The sequence below is a fragment of the Macrotis lagotis genome, chromosome 1, assembly GCF_037893015.1.
Source record: "Macrotis lagotis isolate mMagLag1 chromosome 1, bilby.v1.9.chrom.fasta, whole genome shotgun sequence".
Classification (NCBI taxonomy): domain Eukaryota; kingdom Metazoa; phylum Chordata; class Mammalia; order Peramelemorphia; family Peramelidae; genus Macrotis; species Macrotis lagotis.
Window position 1 is genome coordinate 726,099,799 of NC_133658.1, and position 22,774 is coordinate 726,122,572.

Here is a 22,774-nt window from a genome sequence, read left to right on the forward strand (position 1 = left end):
CTCAGCTCTCTCTCCGGCTCCAACTACACTCTACCCTTTCACCCCCATCAAAAAACTTCTTACTTCCTCTTTCTGCCATCAGAGTGGTGTCATTTGCATATCTGTGATTGGTTTGTTTTTTTTTTTTGAAGGGGCTATGGGCACTATTTATTGAGATTTTCTGTTTCTTATATCACAGTTATACTTTTTTTTACCACTACATTCACTTTTTATTTTTTTGAGTGACAATTTGGTTTATTTATTTTATATTATTACAATAATCTTGTTGTGAGAGTAAACATAAACCCCTCTACCCCAAAAAGGACAGAGAAACCTCAAGCCTAATGAAAGAGGAAAAAAAAGTATACTTCAGTCTGTGTCCAGATTTCAATGGCTTTGTTTCTGGGATGAGTTGCCTTCTTTATCATAAGTCCACCAGAGAAGTTGATCAATATTTTTCCCACAGTTGCTATTACTAGCTGTGTTTCCTTCCACTCCATTCCTCCCCACTCTCGGTTTATTCTATTCTCTCTCCTTTCACCCTATCCCTGCTTAGAAATGTATTTGAGAATCCTTTCCCATGATCTTCCCTCTCTTCTATAACCTACTCCCCGCTCCCATCACCCCATTCTCCCTTATCCCATTCCTTTTTCTCATTTTTATCTAGGGCAATATAGATTTCTATACCCTATTAAGTGTGTATATTATTTCCTCTCTGAGTCATTTCTGGTGAAAATTAAGGCTCACTCATTCCCCCTCACCTTCCCCCATTCCACTCCATTGCAAAAGCTTTTTCTTTACTCTTTTATGTGAAATTTTATTTTTAGGTTTTTGCAAGGCAAATGGGGTTAAGTGGCTTGCCCAAGGCCACACAGCTAGGTAATTATTAAGTGTCTGAGACCAGATTTGAACCCAGGTACTCCTGACTCCAGGGCCGGTACTTTATCCACTGCGCCACCTAGCCCCCCCTTATGTGAAATTTCTTAGCCCTTCTTCCTCTCCTTTCCCTTCCTCCCAGTACTTTTCTTTATCACCCATTGACTCCATCATTATACCATATTTTATCATTATATTCAATTCCCTCCTGTGCCTTGTCTATAGATGTTCCTTCTAATTATCAGTATCTTCTTCCCATACAAACAGTTCAACATCATTAAGTTCCTGCACTTGGAGATCAAACTTTCAGTTCAGCTCTGGTCATTTCATAAGGAAAGTTTGAAAGTCCCCTGTTTAATTGAAAATTCATCTTTTCCCTTGGGGAAAAAAAATGTTCAGTTTTACTGGGTAGTTGATTCTTGGTTGTAAACCAAGCTTTTTTGCCTTCCAGAATATCATATTCCAAGCCCTATGAGCTCTTAATGTAGATGCTACCAAATTCTGTGTAATCCTAACTAGAGAGCCACAGTAGATGAATTATTTGTTTCTGACAACTTCTAGTATTTTCTCTTTGAGTTTGGGAATTTGGCTATAATATTCTTGGGAGTTTTTTTGGGGGGGGGAATCTCTTTCAGAAGGTGATCAGTGGATTTTACCCTCTGCTTCTAGGATCTCAGGGAAATTTTGCTGTATTATTTCTTGAAAAATGAAGTCTATGCTCTTTTCCTGGTTGTGACTTTCAGGGAGCACAATAATTTTTAAATGATCTCTTCTAGATTTGTTTTGAGGTCAGTTGTTTTTCCAATGAAATATTTCATATTTTCTTCTAATTTTTGGTTCTTTTGGTATTGTTTTATTGCTTCCTGATTTCTTGCAAAGTTATCAGCTTCCTTTAGTTCCAGTCTACATTTGAAGGACTTATTTTCTTCAGAGAGCTTTTTTATCTCCTTTTCCAGCTGGCCAATTCTGCTTTTTTAAGGCATTTTTCTCCTCATTTGCCTTTGGGCTGCTTTTTCCATTTGGCCTAAACTGGATTTTAACAAGTTATTTTCTTCAAGGTTTTTTGGTATTTCATCAAGCTGCTGACTTGGTTTTCATGATTTATCTACATTGCTCTCATTCTCCTCCCAATTTTTCCTCTACCTCCCTTAATTCTTTTCAAAGTCTTTTTTGAGCTCCTCTATTCCTGAGCCTATTTTCTATGTCTCTTGGAGACTTTGGATTCAGAAGTTTCGACTTTGTCATCTTCTGAGTGTGTATTTTGATCCTCCATGGAACCAAAGTAATTTTCTATGATCAGATTCTTCTTTTTCTGTTGTTTGCTCATTTCTTCAGTCTATGACAGATTTACTGCATTTCCAAGGCTTTGGGGAGTTTTTAGATCACCTCACAGGCACTTTAATTCCTCCAAGGTCTTATGAGAGTCTTTAACTGCTCTCTTGTCTGTGCTCTATATGTGGATGACCACAGGTGCTCCCCTCTGCCCTGGAGCTATGAGGAGGGTCTATGCTCAGCTATGGTAGTATAGGGATCCAAACTGCATCCTGGATCTGAGTATGGCCATACAGCAGAGTCCTGCCCCAGGGAGAGCAGAGAGATCTCTGCCATCTCTCCCCGACCCCCCTTACCGTCTGTGGGCTGAGAGCTCTGGAAGTGCTCAGTGGCTTGCCAATTACCACTGCAGGTTCTCACTGCACGGCTGCTCTGAGGTCAATGCTCTGCTCCACACTCACTCTGGTGTGGCAGAGTTCTCTCACTACCCCTTCAATCTGTCCCTAGTGATCCCTGGGCCAAGAGGTCTGGAAACTGCTCCCTCTGCCATGGACCCAGGCACCCCCAGTGACCCAGGTGCCTCATAGGCTGTTCCTGGAAGGCTGGAGCTAGTTTGCTCTGGCCCAGCTGTGCCAAGCCCCAGTGCCAGTGAAACAGACCTTTCCTGCAGAACTTTCATGTTGTCTTGGACTGGAAAATTGTACCACTCAGTCTTTCTGAGGGTTCTGCCCCCTCTAAATTTTGTCTAGAGTCATAATTTGATGGCTTTTGGGGTTTGGGTGGGAATGAGTTTCTGGGAATTCCTTCCTTCATGCTGTCATCTTGGCTCTGCCTTCCACATATCTGTGGTTGTTAGTATTTCTTCTGGCAAATTTAATTCTGGCTTTTGAGTCATCCTGTCAGGTGGCATAATGTACTCTGCATATCAGTTAACTAAATAAGTTGACAGCCTTGTACTACTCCTTTTCAACCTTAAAATAATTACTTGTTCCATATTGGTTCTTATTGTTGCTTCTAGAGCCACATACAGTTTCTCAGATAAGTAAAATGATCTGGCTCCTATTTCTTTGAAGACTTGTCACACTTTTATTGGGATCCATTCAGTCAAAGCAGAAGTAGATATTTTTTTCGGAAACTTACTTGCTTTCTCCATAATCCAGTGAATATTGTTAATTTAGTCTCTAGTTCCTCTGCTTCTTCAAAAACCAGCCTACTCATCTGGTAATTCTTGGTTCACATATTGCTGAAGCCAAATTTGCAGAATCTGTTGCCAAGTTTTAGCAAAAAGTTTATGCTAAACCACAAGTATAATCTTGTGTGAATTGAGTACAACCATTTGATAATTTGAAAATTCCTTGTCATTGCCTTTCTTTAGGAATGGTATGCAAACTGATCTTTCCAATCTAGTCACCACTGTTGTGTTTTCCTGGCATAGTGAGTACATTTAACAACATAAGCTTTTAGGATTTAAATAGTTCAACTGAGTTCCATCATTTCCACTAGCCTTATTGTTAGCAAATTTTCTAAAATCCATTTGATTTCATTCTTCAGGTTATCTAACTCTAGATCAGTATCAAATTATCATGCTTATTGGTGAAGTTAAGATCTTTCTTGTACAGTTCTTATTCTCTCTTCTTAATATCTTCTGCTTCTACCATTTTATTTTGCATGAACCTTTTTTACATGAAACTTTCTTTTGATGTCTCTAATTATTTTTGAAGAAATCTTTTGTCTTTCCCATTTTGTTTTCTTCTATTTCTCTAATAAGTAATGATTTAGAGCAATTTTTCATATGACTATGGATTGCTTTGATCTCCTCATCTGTAATGAGGTTCAAATTCTGACCATGTAACATGACTTTGGGAGCTTCATGGGACTTTATTTATAAAATATTTTTTCAGCTATAAAATAAAGTTGAATTAAATAGTTTCTTAGGTCCCTAGTTCTAAGTCTTATGCTTTAAATGGACTTCTGCTTTGAGAAATACTCCACAGAATTATTGAAGAGAAAGCTGATGGGGAACTTAGAATTTCACTCATCAACATGGGATATCAAAAAAATTAAGCAAATAAAGTTTTGACTTTGGTACTGTCAGAACTCAATACTAAAGTATAAATTGCTATTTTTTAAAATTTCAATACTTTGATAGGTCTGTAATCTCATCAGTGTGGGTATTCCTTAAAACAGTGCAGAGCAAACTCATTCATTCCTTCTCATCTTGTAATTCTCTTTTAAGGGATCCATGAAATGTACTGGGGGTCTTCCTCTAGATCTCATAACATTGGGAAAGTAATCCTGGAACACATGGACTGTCCATCTGTTTCCATCCTCTAATTACACATTTTCATTGGCTGTACTATACTTGTACTTGGAAAGCTCTCTCTTATTACCTCTACCTCCTGTCTTCTCTTTTTCCAACAAGGCTCAGTTCAAATTCTAACTTTCTACAAAATCCTCATCTTTCTCATTGCTAATGCCTTCCTTCTTTGATTATCTATCATTTGTACTGTGTGTGTGTGTGTGTGTGTGTGTGTGTGTCTGTGTGCCTTCAAGAAGCTTATGGTCCTTTACCCCAATTTGTTCTCTTAAATGAAAATTTTGAGGCTGAAGAAGGCATGGTGCCCAGAAACTGCATAATACACTAACTTGAAAAATTTTTCAGTTTCTCAGTTAACATATTCTCAGTGTGTAAAATTATACCTATACAAATGACAGATAATATCATATATGCCATTAAACTATTATAATAATCAATTAAAATAATGTAATATACTATGGCATTGTGGTATTAGGACCTTTTGAAATATCAATTATCGATTATTTATTAATTAATATATTAATTAATTATTAAATATTAATACTAAATACTAATACTAAAATTAAAACCCCATCTCCTACAGGAAACCCTTTATCTCTTCAATTCTTCCTCTCTTCTCCTATTCCAAATATAGCTTGTTTGTACATACTTTCTATTTATTGTCTCCCCGCATTAAGTTGTAAGGTCTTTAAGGACTAGAATTATCTTTTGGCTCTTTTTGTATCCCTAGCACTTAGCTCAGTTCCTGATCCTTAGTAGGCATTGAAAGGTGTTTATTGGATATGATCATGATTGATTGATTAATACACTATAGGGTACTAATTTGCAATTATGTAATTTTTATTATATCTTGGACTTAAGTTAGTTAGACAATAAATTTGGCCCAGAGTCAGATATAAGGAAAAGAACAGATTGTATTGCATTTGGGAAATTGTGTAATGCTTTTTATGATTCCAGGCTTCTCCCTAAAATAAAGGCCCAGGTTTTTTTAACACAAATATTCTTCCAGTGAAGCTATATGTCTGAGAATCATAGAATTCTATTTTTCAAAGAATTTAAGTTGTAGGATACCCAAAGGAAAAGAGAACAGACTGCTTTTATTATCAATAAACATCTACCCAGAAGGATGTAAAGAATTTTCCCAAGAAAATGTGTAATTAGAGGATGGAAACAGATGGACAATCCATGTGTTCCAGGATTACTTTCTCAATGTTATGAGATCTAGAGGAAGACCCCCAGTATATTTCATGGATCCCTTAAAGAGAATTACGAGATGAGAAGGAATGAATGAATTTGCTCTGCACTGTTTTAGGGAATACCCACACTGATGAAGTCACAGACCTATCAAAGTATTGAAATTTTAAAAAATAGCAATTTATACTTTAGTATTGAGTGTTGACAGTACTAAAGTCAAAACTTTATTTGTTTAATATTTTTGATATCCCATGTTGATGAGTGAAATTCTAAGTTCCCCATCAGCTTTCTCTTCAATAATTCTGTGGAGTATTTCTCAAAGTAGAAGTCCATTTAAAGCATAAGACTTAGAACTCGGGACCTAAGAAACTATTTAATTCAACTTCATTTTATAGCTGAAAAAATATTTTATAAATAAAGTCCCATGAAGCTCCCAAAGTCATGTAAGTTACATGGTCAGAATTTGAACCTCATTACAGATGAGGAGATCAAAGCAATACATAGTCATATGAAAAATTGCTCTAAATCATTACTTATTAGAGAAATGCAGATTAAAGCTTCTCTGAGGTACCACTTCACACCTCTCAGACTGGCCAATGTGACCAGAAAGGATAATGATCATCGTTGGAAGGGTTGTGGGAAATCTGGGACACTATTACATTGTTGGATCAATGTATACCATGGAAACAATGTAAAGACTGACAAATTGCCTTCGGGGTGGGGGGAAGGAAAGTAAGATTAAGGGAAAAATTATAGAACTCAAAAATAAATAAAATCTTTAATAAAAAAAGTAAATAAATGAGAAAATTTGTGTGAAATGATGAAGAGTAAAATGAACAGTACCGGGAAAATAATTTATACTATCATATCAATTTTATAAATGATTTAAAAAAACTTATGAACAATTTTGAAAAACTTAAGAACTCTTAGCTGAGCAATGATCAATCCTGATTCCAGAGGACTGATGATGAAGAATGCTATTCACTTCCTAACAGAGAGGTGAATGATTAAATATACAGAATGAGACATATAAATTTGGACTGGTTAATACAGTAATTTGTTTAATTTGTAACAAGATTTGTTCTTGTTTTTCTTTAGGGGAGGGGAGCAAAGGAGAGAAGTAGGAAGGCAAAAATATTTGAAAATTAAAAAAAAAATTTAAAAACTCCACTCTAACCTGACCTAAAGTTTCTGAATTAACAAAAAGGTAATTAGATTGGGAAAAAGGGCATTTGAATGCAGATTATGAAAATTGTGTACAGTTTAACTTATATGGAGCTAAATTATCTTGATGTAATTAAAAGAATCTGAAAATACTTCAGCCAGCATGCATCCAAGATAAAAATTATTTTATAAAATTTTACAGAGGGTTTTTCTCATAAAACCACAGATAGTAGAGGGGGAAGTCTATAAAGCAAATTTTGTGAGAGACACAAATGAGCAGAATGGTAGTTGCACATTAAAAATTCCTTGAAGGCTTTTAAATGCATTTCCTTTTAATGCCTGGCACATTCCATGTTATAGGATTTTATGAAATATCTGTGGAATGATTAGTGAATTATCTTTGTCAACCAAAAAGAACTATGTCTCATGAAAAGGAAGCTGAAAATACTATGTAATTTTAATCAAAATCTTGGCACTTGAGATGAGTCTCTTTATACCTTGTTTCACATGGTCCTTGTCTCTTGCATTTACTTAGCTGTATTTCTTTAGTTACATTTTAAGTCATATTAAATCATGGGTGGGGAATGCCTATCAGAGCTTGTTAATCAAATCAACATTGTGACAGTATGTCTGTGTATTTATGTACAGATGTATATGTACATAAATATATTTCTGAGTTTAATGAACTATCAAAAATGAGCATTTTCATATTAAAAAGTAGAACATTTTAAAAAGTGATTTAACATAAATTATATTTTTACATAAAGCTTGCTTTTTTCCTTTTATAATAAAGTCAACATGAAACTTTAAAAATGACAATTTATCATCACACTCCCTTCTCTGATCATCACATCTAGTGCCTTTATATGAAACATCAGCCCATCTCTCAGGGGCCCCTTCTATATCATTTACTGTGTCCTCTGAATACCTTCTGTTCCATTATTTTTAATGTTTTTGATTTTGTTAAATAATTCCCAATTGTATGTAAATTTTTTTAATGATTTTTTAAAATTTTGAGTCTAAATTCTTTCTCCCTCCCACTTCACTCCTCTCTTTGAGAAAGCAAGCAATTTGACACTGATTATACATGTGAAGTCATGCAAAACAATAAATATTCTATTTTATTTTGTGTTAAATATTTTTCAATTATATTATTTTTTATATATTTATTTTTGGCAAGGCAAATGAGGTTAAGTGGCTTGCCCAAGGCCACAGCTAGGTAATCATTAAGTGTCTGAGGCTGAATTTGAACTCAGGTACTCCAGGGCAGGTGCTCCATCCACTATACCACCTAGCCACTCCTCCAATTATATTATAATCTTGTTTGGCTGGACTCTGGCTACAATGGTCTCATATTTGACATCTCTGGAGTGGATATCAGGAAGATTTGAGTTCAGATTCTACTTTAGAATTGCTAGCTCGGGGTGCTGATTGGCTTAACTGCCCTCATTTTAGCTTCCTCATCTGTAAAATGAGTCTAATACAGTGGTGGGAATCACAGGAGAGAACATAAGCAAAGCAAGCTTAAAAGCACGCTGGAGATAATATCTGCTTATATTAATAAACTCCTTTAAATCTGGAATGATTTCATTTTGATTTTGTCTCTTCAGCACCAAGCACAAGATCCGGCATTGAGGCACTTATTAGATGTTTGTGGAAATAAAATGAATTAAACGACAGTAGCGTTTAAAAAGGGGGGAGGGGAGGGGATTAGTAAAATAAATGTTTGGTTTTTTTTAAAAAAATCAACACCACCAATAAAGTTCCAAATATTTTGGTATCTGGAAACTTCCAGATTCATCCGGAGTTTGAGAGAGACAGGCATCGCTTTGAAAATGCCTCAAAATAATTCCTGCATCCTTTTGGAGGACTTTGGAAACACTCCATGTGCTTCACCGCCTTTAACAAGAGACTCGGGAGTTTAAACAAAAAGGGCCAACTTTAAAGCATTTCCTCGACCCACAATTGCAGGAAGTTCCTCCCGGGCCTTTAAAAAGAAAAAAAAACCGACCCATCCCAGTTTCGCAAAGGATTCTGGGAGTTGTAGTCCTGAGCCGATGAGATTCCGAAGGGGGATTGGGCGCGCCCGACTCCAGTTCCTCTGTGCAGGGGCCGCGGCCCGGATGTGGAAGGGGCGGTCGCCATCTTGCCGGCGAGAGGAGCCGTTGCCGGCTGAGGACCAGCGGGGTCGCCCGCCCCGGGAGCCGAGAACCCCGACCTCGGCTTGTTTTTCTCCCTTCTTTCAGGTCAGTCCTAACGAGAGGGTTCTCTCGGGAATGAAAAATCCCTTGTGAGGCCTTTCCCGCCCTCGTTCTCCCGCCGAGGGCCTCCCGGGTCTGTTGTGACCGGGACGGCCAAGGCCATCCGAGGGCCTGGGCCTCGCCGGCTTGTGCAGGCCTCCGGGACGCTAGGCGAGCACCGGAAGTGCCCTCCGCGAGGCCAGGCCAGGGACGTGTCGTCACTTCCTGTCGGGGAGAGTCAGGCCTTCTCTAGGCCCGGCTGCCCGGGCGCTCTCGCTCCTCGCCGGGCTTGGAGTTCGCCGAACGAGCGGCCGAACCGGCCCGGACTCGGCCCTCCTCCTCCTCCTCCCCGAGCCGTGGTGCTCAGGGGCGCTACTCGTGTCTGGGACCCTTTGTCTTTGAGGTATGTTAGATGGGCGCCAGGCAGCCCATGGGGGGGGGACTGATTTCATTCAGTCAAAGCATTGATCGCTGCGTGAGATACAAAATGAATCAAAAATCTTCCCTTCCCTTCGGAAGTTGAAACAAGTAAGTAGAGATTTACAGCAAAAGACACATAAGAGGAGACTTGAAGGGGAAGAACTTTTAAGAGGTCGTGGAATAGGAAGAATCACACGTGATTGGAGAAGCTGCACCCAACTTCTTGGAGTTAGAATGAATCCTTTGGGGTATGGCAGGCAGTGAAGTGGGGGAAAAGCTAGGCCCTTCCCCAAAGCGTATCACACTTTTATCTATGAGAAATCAAATTCAAAGACTTTACCAAAAATAGAGATACCTTAACTTGCTGAGGACAGGAGGACTCACCAAGTCACCTGTTGAGATCTCTTATGGTTCCAAGGGCTGTATTTTATGATTCTTCCATATGATTCGGAGACAGTGGTGGGTTTTGGAAATGTGGGATCCTCAAAGGAGATTGCCTAGGAGGAATACTTATTGAAATAAAGTGAGAGACGGTATATTTGGAAGATCAATTGAAGTCACTAATTTGGATGGGAAAGAGAAGACTTAGTGGAGAATCTACATTTGAAAGACACACAGAAGAGAAATTAAAACTCATTCTTTTTTTTTTTTTAGTTGTTGTTTTTTTTTGTTAGGCATCGGAATTAAGTGGTTTGCCCAAGGCCACACAGCTGGGTAATTATTAAGTGTCCGAGGTCAGGTTTGAACTCAGATACTCCTAACTCCAGGGCTGGTGCTCTATTCACTACGGCACCTAGCCGCTCCTCCAATTATATTATAATTTTGTTTGGCTGGACTCTAGCTACAATGGCCTCATATTTGACATCTCTGGAGAGGATAGTGTTGGACCTGTTATCAGGAAGATTCATTCTTTGTGCCACCAAAGGGTGGGTAGAATGGGTAGAAGTTACAAAGAAGCAAAGTAACAGAACTATCTTCTTAAAAGTAATAAAACGGTTTGAAAATGCAGAAGGCTGCTTCAACAGTTAGTTGATTTTCCTTTTAGTGGAGGTCTTCAAACAAAGGCATCCTGACTTTGTTGAGCATGTTATTGAAGTAGTTATTTATTTAGGTATGGTTTGGACCAGAAGAGCTTCTGAGGTCTGTTGAAAGGCCTTGAGATTCTATGAAAGATAGGAAAAGGGATAATGTGAATCAGAAAGGGAGAGGGTCCTGGAATGATTTTTTTTTTTTGTAAAATATACACAGCTATCAAAAATAACTACAACTGGCTAGGTGGCTCAGTGGATAGAGCACCAGCCCTGGAGTCAGGAGTACCCAAGTTCAAATACCACTTAATAATTATTTGGCTGTGGGCAAGCCACTACTGCCTTGCAAAAACTAAAAAAAAAAATATGATTGCAACTAAAATTAAATCAAGTTAAGTATATGTAAATATATATAAATATGTATAATATATATATATATATAAATATATAAATAAAAAAGCCTTTTTCTTGACTAAAAATATTTAAGCATTTAAATAAACTAAGCAAAATATTCATGGATCCTTTTAGGATTTTGAACATGGGAAGTGCCATCTTTTTCCCAGCAATACATAATACATGTTTGTGTTATTTCCCATGTTCCCCCCAGTCTTTATATTTATTAAAATGTTGTATTTATTTGTGAAGAAGCTTTTTTTTTGTACTTGATAGATAAGTTATTTAAATATTTGGGTTTCAGTTCTTCTATTGCTTAGGGACTAGAAAGAGTTGGTGGTTGGTTGATTCAAACTTATGAATCTTTGTCATTTCACCTATAAGATCATATACTTAAAATTTTAAGAGGAACAGAGGTGAATTATGAAAGTTACCTCACACATCTTTGTCAATAGAGACAAATTAAATCAGTGATATCATTACAGTTCTTGTAGACAAGTGTCTACATCATAAAGACCTCCATTGTTGGTACACATTTCAAATTTAGCTTATACTCCCTTTGAAAAAAATAGGGAACTATGTTTTGAGTCTGAAATTGACTCCATTTCAGGGGTAAGAGATACTGAAAAAGAGGGGGGTCTTAATGTAAATAATTTTCTGGTTTAAAAGTTATTCATCTGTCCTTAGTGAATTCTCTAAAAAAATTAAAGTGAAAGTAATGTTTAAATACAGACTTTTACAGTATGACCTTTATCTTCAATTTTTAAAAAAATTTTGTTTCTTATTAGAAAAATCAGTTCTACCTCAATAACCTAACTGTTAATTGTATGAATTTTTTCCCCCAGATGCCTTATTGTGAAAGCTAAACTGAGTCTTTGGGACATGGTTAAAAAAAACTTAGCAAGTGAAAAATGCAATAAAAAACTGAAGTCAACAGAAGATTGATAATAATATACCATGATGGTGGTGACCATTTTCACAGATCCTAAGAGAAAACAGAAAACACCTGGATCCTTTCATCAGTCTTTGATGGCGAGAAAAATGGAAAAACTCAGGAGAGCAAGACTGAAACTACAGTTTTGTTGAAACCTTTAGGCTAGATTTTACTGAATCATTTCATTCAGAAGACCTACAGCATGCAAATCAAACAGTAGTATCCATGAACATCAATGAGATATCTAGAAATAACTAAACTTATGTTTCTGTAAATAATAAAGAAATGAGAATGGAAAGAAATCACAGTGAAGCTATCCCAGTTAGTGGGGAGGAAGTGGAATACAGCACAAGCACAGCATTTATAGGCCCTATTTACAAAAGTCCTGAGGAAAATAAACAAGATAAAAGAAAACATCACACACAAAAAGTCACTGGTGGATTGGAAAACAAACAGAACCTTTCTTCTAACAAACTAGATATAGACAGTGAATTATCTCAGTTTTATAAAGAAATTCAGGAGCTTGAGAGTGAAAAAGAAGATTGGGAAGGCAATGGTCAGGAATTTAAATCCCCTCAGGAACAATTTAGTTTATATCATCATGACTATTACAGTGACAATTTAAAATCTGATGAAGAAAACAAAGATAGTTGGTTTAGTACTATACATTCACCCCCTGGTGATGAGCAATATTTTAGTAGTGAGCCAGTTCTTTGGAACACTGAATATCCATTTAATGGACAAGTGGAACCTACATTTTTTAACCACCCAATTCCTCCTTTTAGGCCTGAGTGGCAACCAATGGAATCTTCTTTAGTTCCTCATGGCCTTTTTCCTTCTGAGTTCAATTATCATTTAAATGTTCAAAGATTTAATCCCTCTCCATCTCCGCCACCAAATATTTTTCATGCTCAAGATGTTAAATTATGTGAAATGTATGATGGATATAATGTAAGCAGTGGCAGCATAAATTGGAATTGTCCAACATTTGATCAGAATAACAGATACTTTGATTGTGATGAGAGGATCAGTAGCATACAGACTTCTAGAAGTGGCTATAGTGAACAAGATGGACGAGAAAGTAATGGTTTCTGTGAAACAAGAGAATCATCTTGGGAAGACCCTTCTCTATTCCAGATGGAGAAAACAGACAGGTTTCTCAACCAGCAGTTCCAAGATGAAAAACTAAAGAGGCTACTTATCCTTTTAAGAGGTCTGCCTGGGTCAGGGAAAACGACACTTTCTCGGTAGGTAAATATTGAGTTAGGTATCGGGACTATTTGGTAATCTTAATGTTTTAATCAGTAATAAATTACTACTGTAATCAATAGCAAATATTCTCACATTCCAAGTAAAAAAAAAAAACACAAAACATGTCCAAATTGGGGAGGTGAGTTATAGACTGTTAGTTAAAGAAATATAAATTTATTGATTTTGAGTACACAGAAACACTATTGATATGGGAAAGGGAGTTAGGCTTTGAGGAAATAATGTCAATTATGGCAAATTTTATGAACAAAAATGTTTAATAAGCATATATTAGACTTTACTTTTTAGATAAGATACTTTAGAACATTTGGCTAGGAGTCAGAAAAACTAGATTTTAGTCATAGCTTTGCCAGTTATTTGCTGTGTAATCTTGGGCAACTCATTAAACTTCTATTTTAAAAAAAGTGACCTAGTCTTTTCATCAGTCAATAAGCATTTATTAAGCCCCTATGTGCCAGTTACTGGGCTAAGTTCTGAGAATACAAAGAAAGGCAAAAGACAGTCACTGGTTTTAAGGAGCTCAGTCTATTGGGAGATAAATCAACAGAGAGAAGGCATATTATCTGTATTAGATCAAGAATTAAGAGGGTTCAGGAAAAAGTTGACTAGAATGGAGTGAGACTCATGACAGAGACCAACCAGAAGGCTAATGCAGCAGTCTAGGTCTGGCATCACCTCCATAGTCTTGTGGTCTTTGAAAATGAAGGACAAACATTATATTACTAGGTCTGAGAAAATGAGAACCTTCACTGTCGGGGAAGTGTCAGGAGAGAAGGGAGGTGTATGTGAGAGATATTAGGATGGTAGACTCAACAGATTGGATAGAGTGAAAGGGAGGAGGTTATGGATGATACCTAGGTTGCCAGATGGAGGACTGGCAGAGTAGTAGGACCCTGGACAATAATAGGGAAATTAGGAAAAGGGAAGAGTTTGGGGAGGAAGATAATATTAAGTTCAGTTTTGCAAGTTTTGAGTTTAAGATGATTACATGTCATCCAGTTGGAGATGTCTAATAGGCATTTGGAGATGGGAGAGTGATGATTAACAGAATAAGTAGGTCTGAAAATCATCAGCAAAGAGACTTAATTGAATCCCTGGGAATTGATAAGAGCAAATGAATCTACCAAATGAGGGAGAAAGGGTAAAGATCATTGTAAGACAACTACTTTTAGTGGGCATAATCTAGATAAAGATCTAACAAAGGAGACTGAGTAGGAGTGGTCAGCTAGGTAGGAAGAGAACCAGGAGAGAGTGTTCTGCAAACCTGTGAAGAAAAGAGTATTACAGAGAAGAGGGTCATCAAAGGTATTAAAAGGCTGAAGAGAGAGATCAAGAAAAATAAAGACAGAATAATTGAATAGATTTGGTAATGAAGAGATTGTTAGTAACTTTGGAATAAGCCGTTTTGGTTGAATGATGTTTTTGGAAACCAGATTGTAGAGTTAAAAAAAAAAGAGGGAAAGGAACTGGAGACACTTGCAGAATTTATCCATAAAAGAGGAGAGATATGGAATGATAGTTACTGAGGATACAGACATCAAATAAGGATTTTTTAAGGATGAGGAAGAGATGGGCATGATTGTAGGCAGAAGAAATCAGTTGTTAGGCAGGCAAAGATTGAAGGTAAGAGGATGGATAATGGTTCGTGCTGCTGGAGAAGACAGGTTGCCATGAATACCACTCATGCAGTTAGAGAAGATTGCCTTAACGGAACAGGGTCACTTCAGTATTTGAGATGAGGAGCAAAGGAAGTTGTTAGCAAATTGCAAATCACTTTCTATATAATCTCATTATTCCCACTTTATCATTCCCACTTTACAGAGGAAAAAGCTGAGGCACAGAGAGGTTTAAGGTTCCTTGTCTAATTCCTCACTGAACTCTGGACAACCTTAAATTTTTTAAAAATGGATAATATTTATATAGTGCTTGAAGGTTTGCCAAGCTCTTTACAGATATTATGTCATTTGATTCCTCATAACAACCCAGTGAAGTAGATGCTATTTTTAGAACCTGTTTTTACAGAGAAAACTTGAGACAGTGACCTGTCATACAGCTAGTAAGTGTCTGACACAGGATTTGATTTTATGTTACTTTTGTTACAAATGAGGATTAAATGTGGAATTTCTTGGTAACTAATACTTTAGGGTGAATTTGTGTTTTGCTAATTTTGTGTATTCTAAATGTTGTTCAGTAGTTTCAGTTGTGTCCTATTGACTCTTAATGACCCTGTTTGGGATTTTCTTGGCAAAGATACTGGAGTGAAAACTGAGACAAACAAGGTAAAGTGACTTGCCTAAGGTCACATAGCTAGTAAGAGTCTGAGGTCATTTTGGAACTCAGCTCTTTCTGACTCCAGGCCCAGTGTTTTTAATCCACTGTACCACCTAACTTCCCCATATCCTAATTAGTTTGTTGTAATGTTGATTGTTGAAATTAAATTTGAGTATATATTTATTACTGAAGGTTTTGTGAAGTTACTGATTTCAGGATTATAGGAAGAACAAAGTTATCCAGCAAATTCAATATTATTTTCCAGAACTCTAGGGTTTATGAAAAAAAAATAATTAGGAATAGAAAAGGATGAAGCAAATTTTTAAAATAGGTTTACCTGAATATAGCAAATAATTGTAGCTGGGAAAGATGAGTGGTTAGATAAACAATACAAGTAGGAAGAAAAAACTTAGTATTCTTCATTTCTTTATTTCAAGTCACTCCCAGGTATTGTATAGATGTTTAACACATGCTCTTGTGCTTGCGCGCGCGCGCGCACACAACACACACACACACACACACACACACAGACACACACACATTCATATACATAATGCACACACATTGTTGCTTAGAAGTAGATTCCCTGGCAATTGAAATTTTCCTTACTAAGGCAACATCTTAAACATCTGTGGTATTCATAAATAAAGACAAACTTTCACCCCCACTATTAAGATTAAGCCAGGCTATGGAATTTAAGTAAAAATCTTTGATTTATCAAACAGAACAATATTAACAATTTCTCCTGAATTCTGGAGAAGCACTTTACTAAAAAATCATTCAGTCCTAGCAGAGTAGAGGAGGAGGTAATAACCCTAATTGAATTAGTTAAAGGGAATCTGAACATGCTAAATCTTGGTTCTCTGGTTTATTAAGAGTTCTTCCTTGAATTTTGCCTTAGTTTTCCCTTTAGAAATTCATTTGACCTTTACTAAAGAATTTCAGACAAGGACACTTTTTGGCATTGTTGAGAACTTTCAATTGTGTCTGACTATTTGGGATCCCTTTGGGGGTTTTTCTTGGTAACATTACTGGAGTGATTTGCCATTTCCTTCTCCAGCTCATTTTATAGACACTGAGGTAAATAGGGGGTCTAAGATCATATATTGAATAAATATCTGGGGCCATATTTGAACTCATGAAGATGAATCTTCCAGGTTACAAGTCCAATGCTCTAGCCACTGCACCACCTAGCTACACTGGTGTTTGATTAATAATTGACAAAGCTTATTTTATCATATGAAGTCCCTCATAAAGAATGATTTAAATTTATGAGATTAAGAGCCATTCCCCATTTACTAAATGGTTAAGGATTATGAATAGTCAATTTTTAGAGGAAGAAATCCAAACTATCAGTATATAAACTAAAAGGTGCTGGAGGGGCCATGGGAAAATCAGTACAATGAATGATTCACTGTTGAAGCTATGAACTGCTCCACTCATTCTGGAAAGTAAGTTAGAATTATATCCAAAATGTTATTAAACTATATACCTAGTGATACTGCTACTAGAACTATATTCCAAAGGGGAGGAGATGGGGGGGGGGAGAGATAAGGACCCATATATATACCCAAAATACTTATAGCAGCTTTTTCTGTGGTGGCAAAGAATTGTAAAATGAAGGGATACCCATTATTTAGGAAATGACTAAGTTATGGTATATATGAAAAAAGTAGAAGACATATGAATTGATGAAAAGCAAAGTTGAGAAGAATCAGAAGAACAATGATTATAGTAACAGTAACATTATAAACATAATCAGTTTTGAAAGACTTAGCAGTTCTGATCATCAGTATAACCAACCATATTTCTGAAGGAATAATGATGAAATATGCTATCCACCACCAGATAGCTAATGGACTCAATTATGCATATTAAAACATTTTCTTTTATTTATTTTCTTTTTATGGACATAGGTAATATAGGAATTTCTTTTGCATGCTTTACAAATTTGTCATGGTGTAGCTTAATGGTGCAATAGATAGAATGGTAGGCTGGAATCAGGAAGATTCATCTTGAGTCAAAATCTGACCTCAGATTAGTTGTGTGACCCTGGTCAAGTCACTTATCCCTAGTTGCCTATGTTTCTTCATTTGTAAATTGAGCTAGAGAAGGAAATAGCAAACTGCTCCATTATTTTTACCAAGAAAACCCCTAATGGAAACATAGAGAATTGTGGCCACAACTTAACAAACAAAAAACATATTTTCATGGGTTTTGTTTTTCTTATCTCCACAGTGGATGAGGGGAAAGTTCAGAACTTAACATAAAATAAAATTGAATGGTGTAGATGAATGAGATGAATGGAAAAAAAAGAATCAGGACATTAGAAGATTTAAAAAATGTGGTGTAGATTTTATTCTTTAGTGTACTTAATACAGATTAATGTTTATTATATTTATATGAATATATAATTATAATTGTGAATATGTGGTTTGGAGTTTGATGATCATCTTTAGAAAAAAGCAACAGGAAGTTTGATTTTTAAGATGAATTTTAAAGAAGGGAAAGATAGGGATTGGGTGGATTCCTAAAATTATTTAGTAGAAATTAGAAAATAGTAATGTTTAATAGTTGGAAGGACAGGAATAAAGTTGGTACCATGCACAAAGGAAAGCAAAGATTAAAAAAAAATAAATTTAACCTTCAAAGAGTTTTATCCATTGGAGAAGAAGGGGAAATAAAACATGCACTCAATAACTATAATAAAAAGCAGGATGTGGTAATTGCAAAGAAGTCTAAACCAACTGCCTTGAGGAATATGAGGGGTAGAAAATCACTTTAAACTTGGAGAATAAAGACAAGAATGAAATTTGTAGAGGAGTTAGTACCAGAATTTTGGCTTGAAGGAAAAGAGAAGGAATCTTACATATTTAGTGGAGGTGTTCCAGCCACATCAAGAGCAAAACCAGAGATGGAAGTGCATAGGATGAGAACATCCCTACTTTCCCATCCCTCTTCAAGATCCTGTGAAAGTCTCTTGTTCTTTGTTTGAACTTACAGTGGTCTTGCCTACCTTCATTTACTGTTCATACTTCCCATTTGGCACTAGACTAAAAGCTTGTGTTTTTTATCTTTATGTATATTTTGTCTTTCCAACTAGAATTTAAGTTCTGAGAGGATAAGATCTAAGTCTTTTACTGACCAGTAAAGTCCCTGCATTTAACACATTAGATATTTAGTAAATATTTATTAATAATGAGGTAGGCTATGAAAATTTTTAGTCTCTTAGGGTTGAAATAAGATTTGGACTCTAAAACCTTGCTTAAAAGTAAGTATCATCCAGAGGGAATCAGAACTAGGTCTGCTTGGCACAGTGGGTAAAACACTGGCCTTGGAGTCAGGAGGACAGGAGTTCAAATCCAGCCTCAGGTACTTACTAGCTGTGTGACCTTGGCAAATCACTTAAATAAATCCTGATTGCCTTGCATCCAGGGCCATTTCCAGTCAGATCTGGTCATTAGACCCAGATGACTCTGGAGGAGAAAGTGAGATTGGTGACTTAGTACAGCTACCCCTCACTCAATTCCAAGTCATGTGCTTGTCAATGGCATCTTCTCCCTGATGTGATTTTCTTTGAAAATGATGGCAAACATTATTAGAAATAGGGTTGATGAGAGCTTTGGGGAAGCATTTTGGTATTTACCTTTGTTAAAAAGGAAGACAGGAGAGGGAGAAACCAGACAGTATAAATTGAACAGGGTTGAAGACATTACATTACTAGTTTCCTTTCTGTTCTTAGTTCAGGGAATACATTTTTAAAACCTACTTCAGGGACAGTTAGGTGGCGCAGTGAATAGAGCAATGGCCCTGGAGTCAGGAGTACCTGAGTTCAAATTCGGCCTCAGACACTTAATAATGACCTAGCTGTGTGGCCTTGGGCAAGCCGCTTAACCCCATTGCCTTTCAAAAGCCTTAAAAAAAAGCTAGTTCAAGATTTCACTGGACTCATTCCTAATTCTTTCTTTTTATTATTAGGCATATTCAGAGTGTTGCTAAATTTATTATTCATTTTAATATTTGGGTATGTATCCAGGACTTCTAACAACATCTGATTAAAAGGACTTTGAAGCATTACTTCAAGCATTTTTCACAAGTGCCTTCAATTTCTAATTGAAATTCTTGTTTCAGTTATTTTTGCCTAGTTTTTAATTTGATATTCAATATCTAGAATTTTTATTCAAGTACAAGTTTAATTCAGTATATTTTCTCAAGTTCAAAAATGCTCTATTATTTAGAAATTTTTAAATGGTACCTAAACATGTTTGTTCTACCCTCTGCTGGAAAACAATAGCCATGCTAAACCAAAGAATAAATTAAGTTTTAATTATGTATTATTTATATAAAAAGACACTGTTTATAGGGAGGATGTAATAGAGTTGGTAAAAATAAAAACCTTATTTCTAACTTATATTGCTTGTCAGCATTTATTAAGTAGACCTCTCTAGATAAGGACATTAATAAATGATGGCAAAAATCAACATTTATAAGCATTATGAAAGGGACTGTGCAATAAGGTAATGAAATGTAGAGGTTTCTCAGACAACTAAAATTTTATTTTATTTTTAATTTAATTTTAAAAAAATTATTTCAATTATATGTAACTCTCAGGAATGTGTTTACTATTGCGATGAGCTGTATCCATCACAATTGATCCATCTCACAATATTGCTATTAATGTGAACAGTGTTGTGGTTCTAACTGCTTCACTCAGCATCAGTTCAAGCAAGTCTTTTCTAAAGTCCAGCCCATGGACTCTAGTCTCTGGGATAAGAACTTATTATTTGATAAAAACTGCTGGGGAAAACTGGAAAATAATATGACAAAAATTAGACAAAGACTCATATCTCACACCCTATACCAAAATAAAATTGAAATATGAGTACAGGACCAATCAAAAGAACAAGAAGTAGTCTATCTGTCAGACCTATGGAGAGGGGAGAAGTTTATGAATAAATTAAAGAATAGATGATTTTGACTAGATTCATTTTAAAAGGTTTTGCACAAAGCCAATGTAATCAAGATTAGAAGGAATGTGAAAAACAGGGAAACAATTTTCACAGCTTGTGTTTGTAATAAAGGACTCATTCCTAAAATATATAGAGAACTGAGAAAAATGTATAAGAAGACAAGTCATTCTCCAATTGATAATGAGTAAAGGAATATGAACTGACTGTTTATAGATGAAAAAATTAAAGACATCTATAGTCATATAAATACTCCAAATCATTATTGAAAAGAAAAACAGTGAGTTCTTATCCAAGAAGCTCAAATCTTTGGGTTTATCAAGTAGTTATATTATTTGTCAGTAGTGATTATCAAGTAGCCCATGTGAGGACATTAGTAAATGCTATGAGACCAAGTTAAGTGACATAAAAACAATGTTTATAAGCATTATGAAAAGGGAGTATGCAATAAGTAATGAAATGTAGTCCAAGTTTTTCGGTCACCAATAATTTGATTTTAAAAGCTTTTGTTGTTTATTACATTATTTTTAGTTTCGTTTTGTTTTTGCAAGATTTAAGGGTTAAGTGACTTGCCAAAGGTCATACAGTTATTAAGTGTCTGAGGTTGGATTTGAACTCAAGTCCTGCTGACTCCAGGGCCAGTGCTCTATCTACTGTGCCACCTAGCTGCCCCTATTACATTCTTTTTGAAGTTTTCAAAAATCCAATGAAAGTAAATGGCAGACTTTTCACATGCAGAGTGTGGGCAGATTAGCATCTTTTGCTTTGTGAATAAACTTTTGGAACAATGACAGTTTCTTGAACTTTGAGGAGGAAAAAACCCAAGGCAGGGTCTGTTTCCTATTGTCTGTGTTTTGAGAGTTATTTAGATATTGTGTTGTGTTAACAAATGTAGTACACATTTTATTATTGGTGGTACTTGTGTTGGTGGTAATGAGGTAGAGGGTACTTTGGGAACCTAATTTTTAGTGAACTTACTATAACATGTCACTTTTCAGTGATCCCAAAACATACTGGGCAAGTATGTTTTCTTTTTGTTCCCCTTTTCTTCCTTATTGTATTTCCAGATTGATGCTGGAAGAAAAGGAATGCATCTTCCTCAATCAGTCTTGGTATTCCTTCACCTGCTTTTTCTGCCATTGATTAGTTAAAGCTTAATATGTTCTCCATTTGGAACTTTGGAATTCTGGGTATTTTATTAAATAAAGGTCCTTTCTTCCTTAATCATGAGCTAAAGTATGTTTAATTCCCCCTTTTCACTCTCAGGTAAATTCTCTTAAAAAAAATGTACCATTTTAGAGGTTCAGATATTTTATGCCATAACCTCTAAACATTGTTAACCTACATAATAATGTTTTATTTGTTATTTAGATTTGTTTGGGTCAAATATGAGATTCTTCATATTAAATAACCTCCATAGTGCTTATTTTCAGATTATTAGTTCTCTGAAGGTGAATTCATTATATAGCTACTAAAAACATAAAGCATAAAGACAAGGTGTCAAACTGTTAGTGCATTGTGATAGGTTACTGGCTTATGAGGCTTGAAAATCTGGTTTTCCCTGACATGTTCAATTCTTTTGTTAAAGCCAACAACATGTTAAAAACATTATAAAAGCACTTTGCTGTTTTCTTTGTTTTTTTAATTTATTTTTCCAGTTATATGTTAAAAATAGTTTTCAATTTTCATTTTTAAAAATTTTCTCCTTCCTACCTTCCCTCTCCTCCCCCTAAGATAGCAAAGCAATCTGTAAATCATAATATACATATTTCCACATTAGTCATATTGTGAAAGAAGAATCAGAACAAAAGGGAAAAATCCTGAGAAAAAATATTTTTTCAAAGTGAAAATAGAATTCTTTGATCTGCATTCAGACTCTGTTCTTTCTCAGGATGTGGATGGTATTTTTCCATCACAAGTCTTGGACATGTCTTTGATTATCATAGTTGATCATCATTATTCAGTGTTGCTGTTAATGTGTACAATGTTCTCCTGGTTCTGCTCACTTCATTCAGCATTAGTTCATATAAGTATTCCCAGGTTTTTTTGAAATCTGCCTGCCCATCATTTCTTATAGACCAATAGTATTATGTTATATACCACAACTTGTTCAGCCATTCCCCAGATGATGAGCATCCGCTCAATGTCCAATTCTTTGCCACCACAAAAAGAACTCCTATGAATATTTTTGTATATGTAAATCTTTTCTCCTATTTTGTGATCTCTTTGAGATATAGATCTAGTAGAGGTATTGCTAGGTCAAAGGGTATACACAGTTTTATAGCCCTTTGGGCGGCATAGCATAAAAGCACTTTGTGGCAACTTTGTGGACCTTGTGGCAACAGCAAAATGTGACAGCTGGCAACAAAAGAAGGAAAAAAATAGACCACAGACCAATTAAAAGAACAAGAAGTAGCCTATTTCTCAGACCTATGGAGAGGGGAGAAATT

General features: G+C 35.9%; 1 protein-coding gene across 9 annotated transcripts in view; it reads left to right on the plus strand.

Annotated features, from left to right (window-relative positions):
• Positions 1-8,920: 8,920 nt before the first annotated feature.
• N4BP2L2 (NEDD4 binding protein 2 like 2) overlaps positions 8,921-22,774 on the plus strand; it is a 97,044-nt gene continuing 83,190 nt past the window's right edge. For 2 of the 9 annotated variants that reach the window (XM_074216070.1, XM_074216071.1), the window contains exons 1-2: positions 8,921-9,048; positions 11,729-13,064. In XM_074216070.1, coding sequence (XP_074072171.1) covers positions 12,103-13,064 — 962 coding nt within the window. In that variant the 5' untranslated portion in view covers positions 8,921-9,048; positions 11,729-12,102. Of the gene's footprint in view, positions 9,049-9,268; positions 9,446-10,998; positions 11,496-11,728; positions 13,065-22,774 lie in introns of those variants that run through there. The other 7 variants (XR_012474303.1, XM_074216074.1, XM_074216075.1 and 4 more) reach the window with 6 other exon arrangements.